This window comes from Dendroctonus ponderosae, unplaced genomic scaffold (assembly GCF_020466585.1).
Source record: "Dendroctonus ponderosae isolate FM_Combo_2020 unplaced genomic scaffold, Dpon_F_20191213v2 Dpon_F_20191213_10, whole genome shotgun sequence".
Classification (NCBI taxonomy): Eukaryota; Metazoa; Arthropoda; class Insecta; order Coleoptera; family Curculionidae; genus Dendroctonus; species Dendroctonus ponderosae.
The window spans coordinates 1,812,489-1,818,083 of record NW_026017111.1 but is presented as its reverse complement, the minus strand read 5'-3'; the positions used below and the strand labels follow the sequence as shown (position 1 = coordinate 1,818,083).

The 5,595-nt window shown below is 47.6% G+C and overlaps 1 protein-coding gene across 2 annotated transcripts in view; it reads left to right on the top strand.

Moving 5' to 3' along the window:
* The window catches only part of LOC109542624 (protein disabled), a gene marked incomplete at its 5' end in the record, with an annotated part of 6,338 nt that extends 743 nt beyond the window's left edge, over positions 1 to 5,595 (top strand). Inside the window, 8 exon segments of one of the 2 annotated variants that reach the window (XM_048662328.1) lie at positions 687 to 2,348; positions 2,913 to 3,134; positions 3,182 to 3,464; positions 3,517 to 3,740; positions 3,802 to 4,047; positions 4,105 to 4,551; positions 4,741 to 5,081; positions 5,132 to 5,595. In XM_048662328.1, coding sequence (XP_048518285.1) covers positions 687 to 2,348; positions 2,913 to 3,134; positions 3,182 to 3,464; positions 3,517 to 3,740; positions 3,802 to 4,047; positions 4,105 to 4,551; positions 4,741 to 5,081; positions 5,132 to 5,146 — 3,440 coding nt within the window. 2 annotated transcript variants of the gene reach the window in all.

Here is a 5,595-nt window from a genome sequence, read left to right as displayed (position 1 = left end):
AAGCCCGTGTCCCATGCATCCGTTTGTACGATGATACGATGGTACGAAAGTGTTCCTATTGGTTGGAGATCTGTCAATTCGTCCGTCGTCGTACGACGTGGACACGGGCTTAACCCATCATTTGTACGTCCCGTCCTGACTGATGCAAAATAGTTCAGATTCAACCTGATTACCCAGTTGTAGTTATCGAGCTTCGGCCTAAAACCCCAAAAAACTCGCCAGTTTCAGTTACTGTTGGAACCTACTCACTGGTGAGTTTTTCGGGATTTTTCTTCCACACGTTTTGCAAGCACGAGTGGCTTGCATCTTCAGATGTGAAAGAAATTATTTTCCACGACGGCCTAGAAGCCCGACGGCCTAGAAGCGCACCAGTGCGAAGTTGAAATGGCTAAAAGCTAAAATTTAAGAGACAAAGAGCTTCATGTAAGCGTGTAAAACATGCTTCCGTGTTTTTCCCATAAAAACTCTAAAAAAATAGCCCACAACCTTCAAAACACTTAATCACCTTCATTGCAATCAGCTACTAACCCATATCTAAGACTATCTGTGGTAAAATAAAATAAAATCTGTTAGACAACAAAAGCGAATTATTTTCCTTTAGTTCAGTTTGAGTTTATATTTTTGGTTTCGACCGTAGTTAGATTCTGACAAAATGAAATGAAAACGAGTATTTTATTTTACCGTAGGTACCGGTAGAAGTAAGCCATATATTGATAAGAAACATTTCTTTCAAGAACTGAAAAATCCGCCGAAAAAGCCGCTCAAAGAGTTGGCCTCGACGAATAGCAGCGCAGCTCAAGATCTGTTTAATATCAATTTTAATCAGCCTAGCGCACCGACAAAGCCGCCAATCTACTCAAACACCGCTATGTTTGCATCGGATCCTTTCGGAGAGGATCCGTTCGTGCGGGAGGACCCTTTTGCCGATTCGGACTTCTCCAAACAGGACCCATTTGAAACCGAATTTGCCACGCAACAAGCGAGCAAAGAGTTGCAGGTGCTGATACAGAACAACCTATCGAAGCCTGCAATGTTGAGGTCCAGCCCTAAAACTGTGCAGTTTAGCAACACGAATAATTTCGGGAGTTTCGCGTCAGATACAGCAATCGCTTTGCAGGCTCAGAGTGTTGAGATTTCTTCAGAGTCAGAGAGCATTCCGGAGCCGCCGCCTCCACGGCCTCACTCCACTTTAGGTGAAATCCAACCGCCCCCGTTGCCTCCGAAGAAGCAAAGCGATATCGTCCTGAAGCCTCCGCCTCGGCCGCCGCACTCCGAAGACTACATCGAAGCCTTCGAGAAAGATCTTCCGGACGAAAAGAATTCCAGTCCACCGCTTCCAGTGCCGCAGCGGAAGTCCAAGTTTGAGTCCGACTTCACGTTGCCTCCAGAGCGTCCCAGGAAGGCCAACCAGCAGTCCAGCGATGAAGACTATTTGACTCCGGTGTCGTTCCCTGACCGATCAAACAGTCCGGGTATCCTGCTGCCGCCCCCTCAAAGGCATGAGAAGGACGAGCCGGACGGCTCCAAGACTTTTGCAACTAGTAATGAGGGTTTGAGCAACTCACTGGACGGCCTGGACATGACTCTGAGTCAGTTGACTTTGAGCGGCCTCAATGAGCTGGCGGCCAAGCTGAAGATTCCTCCGCACAAGCTTAGCAACATGACGCTGGTTCAGCTGACCAATTACTTGTCGACTTTCATTAAGGCGCAATCGACTCTGCAGGCAAATGAGACCAGTGAAACGCCGACGTTCCAGGCGGATTTTGCGGCCAACTTCAACAACACCAGCAAGAGCTCGAAGTCGGAGCCCTCCTATGATAGGTATGCGGTGTTTAGAGAGCTGCAAGAGGAGATTAAGCAGACCAGGGTTGATGCTGAGCCGGAGGAGCTCCGGGCAGGAAAAGAGGTGCCGGAGGCACCAAACGACGCCCCGGTTGATGACGACAAGTACGCCGCTCTAAGGGAGATAGTGGAGGTGGAAATTAAGCAGGCCGATGGTGAGAAAGGCGAGGCCAGCAGGAGTGAAGCAGCGAAGCTGGACGAAGAGCAAACTTTGGCCCAACTGGTCGAAGACATTAACGTGGCGAACAAGGAGCGCTCCGTACAAGAACCGCCCAAGCAGACCATTATGGAGTACATGAATGACCGGACGGGAGCCACTCCAGACAAATCGCCTGCTCGATCTCCAGTTATGAAGAGTCCAGTGCCCAGCGCCATCACGGAAATAATCCAGGCAAATGCCCGGTTGACTTCCGGCTCTCTATCCGATGTGCTCAGTGGCAGTTCCCCGGAAGTGGACAATACGGGAAGCAACTCGGATATAGCGAAGAAAAACCTGGATCCTGCAGGTAAATACTTTTTTTTACAAACTTCTTTTTGGGTATTTCGCCTCAAAAATTTTTTTGTCTTTAAAAGAGACAGAATTTCCTCACGTCTTTTATTACAGATTGATAAATAGTGCTCCTATTTCGCAATAACAACGAATTATTTATCAAGAACTATCACCTAGAGGGTATCCTGCGACACACTTAGGCTCAAGCTGTAAGAGTAAATTCCAATTAGTAGAGAAATTAATTTGAAAGATTACCTTGACGTTTCGATAGCTATTTTCTGCTATCGTTATCAAAAAAACCTAAATGAACCTAAAAAAAGAGTATGTTAATAAATTGTGGAACAATAGTAGGATAACACAGTATATGAAAATTCGTTCTGATAATTCGTCTGTGCAAATTGTCTGAAAAAAAACTGACTGACTTTAAAGACAAAAAAATTTTTTAGGCGAAATACCCAAAAAGAAGTTTGTAAAAAACAATATAGAACTTATCTACAACTTAGGTAAATACTTGTCAACTTATGAGGTACCTTGTGCCCGCCTCGACCATAATTCGGCTAATGATTCTCTTATGCTCAAGGAGAATCGTGGGCGATTTTCGACCAACCGAGCGTTCCGTCCGAGAGCAAAGAAATCCAGGGGGCGGCGCAAAGCGAGGAGGGCGTCAGCCCCTGGTCCAGCGACTCGAAAGAGTTCGGCAACCGATCGCCGACCGAGTGGAAAAAAGAGCCGAAATCAGTCGAACGAAGGAAGAAAAACCGCGACCAAGAGGGCTGGTGGGACACCTCTGCTGACCCTGAAGGTATTCAACCTTTCCACTATTTTCTTTATTTAACAATCTCTCTTCAGCTCCATACTACCCGTCAAACCGCCGCTCCACCGACTCATATGAGGAGGAATACTACGACACGCATGAGCGCCCGCGCAGACGAAGACAAACCGGCTGGCAACACGGCAGTCAGCAAACCACGGGCGGTCATTCGTCCAGCTCGCGTGACGTCAGCCCTTGGGAGGAGGAGCCTCGAAGGCGGGAGGGCCGGCCCGGGTGGGGGCGCCATCCTAGAGGCCACTCCTTCGATAGACATCGCGATGTCAAGCATGTGGATAGTTGGGATGAGGACGACGACTATGAGTAGGAGGATTTTTTTTAATTGAATTTTTTGATGGTTTAAAGCTGATTGTAGGTACGACGAAGAACATAGAGGCAGAAGCCACTATTTCCAAAGACATGGCTCGAAAGACTCTGAACGACATAGTAGTGCTGGTAGCAGAGACTTGGAGGGGGACAGGTGGGAGGATTATGGTGGAGAGTATGGCTTAGAGCGGCGCCATCGGCGGAGGAGAGAAGGTGGAGCGAAGGAGGGCAAAGAGCGATGGTGTTGCCCGGATTGGGAAGAAGGCGAGCATGGTAGAGGTTTAGTTTTGCTGCAAGGCCTGCCAGTTTCAAGCAAATTTGTGCTCTCTTCCAGACAAAACGGGCCGTTACCTGCAAAGGCGGGCCAACGTACCGGAAAGACGTGAACGGTACGATGAACGATACAGAAGCAGCAGGGAATCGCAGGACTCGCCTTGGGAAGACGAGTACTCGAACGATCCAGAGGACACGCACTCTCACTACCTGGCAGCCAAGAAAAGTTGGAAGCAACGCCCCAGCAGTGCATCCGAAATGGACAGAAAGACTGGCGAGATCAAGCCGCGCCATTATCTAGGCACTGGTAGGATCGCGAGGTTGATTTATGCAAGTTTTATGCGGCAATTTCGCAACGTTTCAGGGGGAAGTGATGGAGAGCGCGACCGACGTTACAAAGGCAGCCGCAGGTCGCGCAGCAGAGATTCGCAATTCAGCGAACCCTCCCATCGACATAAGCCGGACAGTGCAGTCCTGCGAAGCCAACACCGCTCCAAGCCCCATAAAACAGTGGAGGGCGAATACGCCGACGTTAATTTGAAGAAACTGCCCCCCGATGGTGAAATCGGCAATAAAAAACTGCCCACCGGTAGGAAACGACCTGGCAAAGAGCCTGCTGGTGTTAAAGATGAGCCTCCAGCCAACACGTTTCCTAGAAAAGTGGCCACTAGGACGAAGTCACTTTTCGACAACGATTTCATCCCATCGGACGAAAGTCCGATCATCAAGGATAAGGGCAGCAAGTTCAATTTTGACAATAACTTTGATAAGCCCGATGCAGACGCTCCGGCTATGAACAGATCCATGAAGGGTAAGTAAAGAGGAGCTCGCATTTGTTCGCCTCGAACCAACAGAACGTACGAACATGAATATTTGCCGTTCGATTCATTTAAGTGCCTTCCTGCCTTCGTCCGATGCAAGCAAATGCGTGTTTTTCCTGTATTTTTTTGACTGAAGCCTATTGGAATCGGAAAAAAAGCACTGATGATGGGGTTTTCAGGGCTGAGACAACAAAGTCTCGGCATCTTCGATAAAAGCCAACTGCGCCTAGAGAAGTCATTCAAAAGTGAAGCGTTTCAAGAGTCGAAACTGTCGCCCCGCTACCACCCGAAGCCACGGAGTCCATTCGAGGACGATTTTTCGCCCAGTGAAAAGCCGGACTCCGTGCCAGAAGGAAACGGCATTTCCAGCATCAAAGAGGAGACCGATGTGCCCGAAGAGGACGAGGACTCGTTCGGTCCGCCGAGCGTAAAAATGATTTCGAGCAGCCGCAAGAAAATGTTGAACAAAAGTCGATTATCGGCCCGCAGAAACGATGTCAATATGAAGAAATCTGGATCTGTAAATATATTCACTAGGGAAAACGATCCATTTGATGATGATTTCTTTAGCGGCGTCAATGCTGAAGAGGGAGCTTCGATACAGAGGAGCACAGAACTGCGATGGACTGAGGAATTTGATGATTCTGATAGTGGTAGGAAATAATAACTATTATTAGGAAACTATTAAATTAAAGGCCGCCCTGTTTATTGGTCGAAGGCCTAAGGCTTTTAGTCAGTCACATATGGCCAAACAGTACCTAAAAGCAATTGTTTTACCATGTTTTCCTCCACGTTTCTGAGACCAATTAACAGGCATCTGTACATATTTTCGGGCAATTTGGGAAACTCTTTAACTTGTAAACTATTGCAAGTATCCAGTCCATTGTTAACTTGGTGGTTCAGTTCACCTCCAAGTTTCTTTTCAGTCTAATTTTCTATGTTTTATTCGGGCCTAGACTTAGAAGCTCTTTTATGCATAAGTGTACTTAATTTTATCGAAAAGTTTCCAAAGTGATAGACTTTCGAGGCCATTC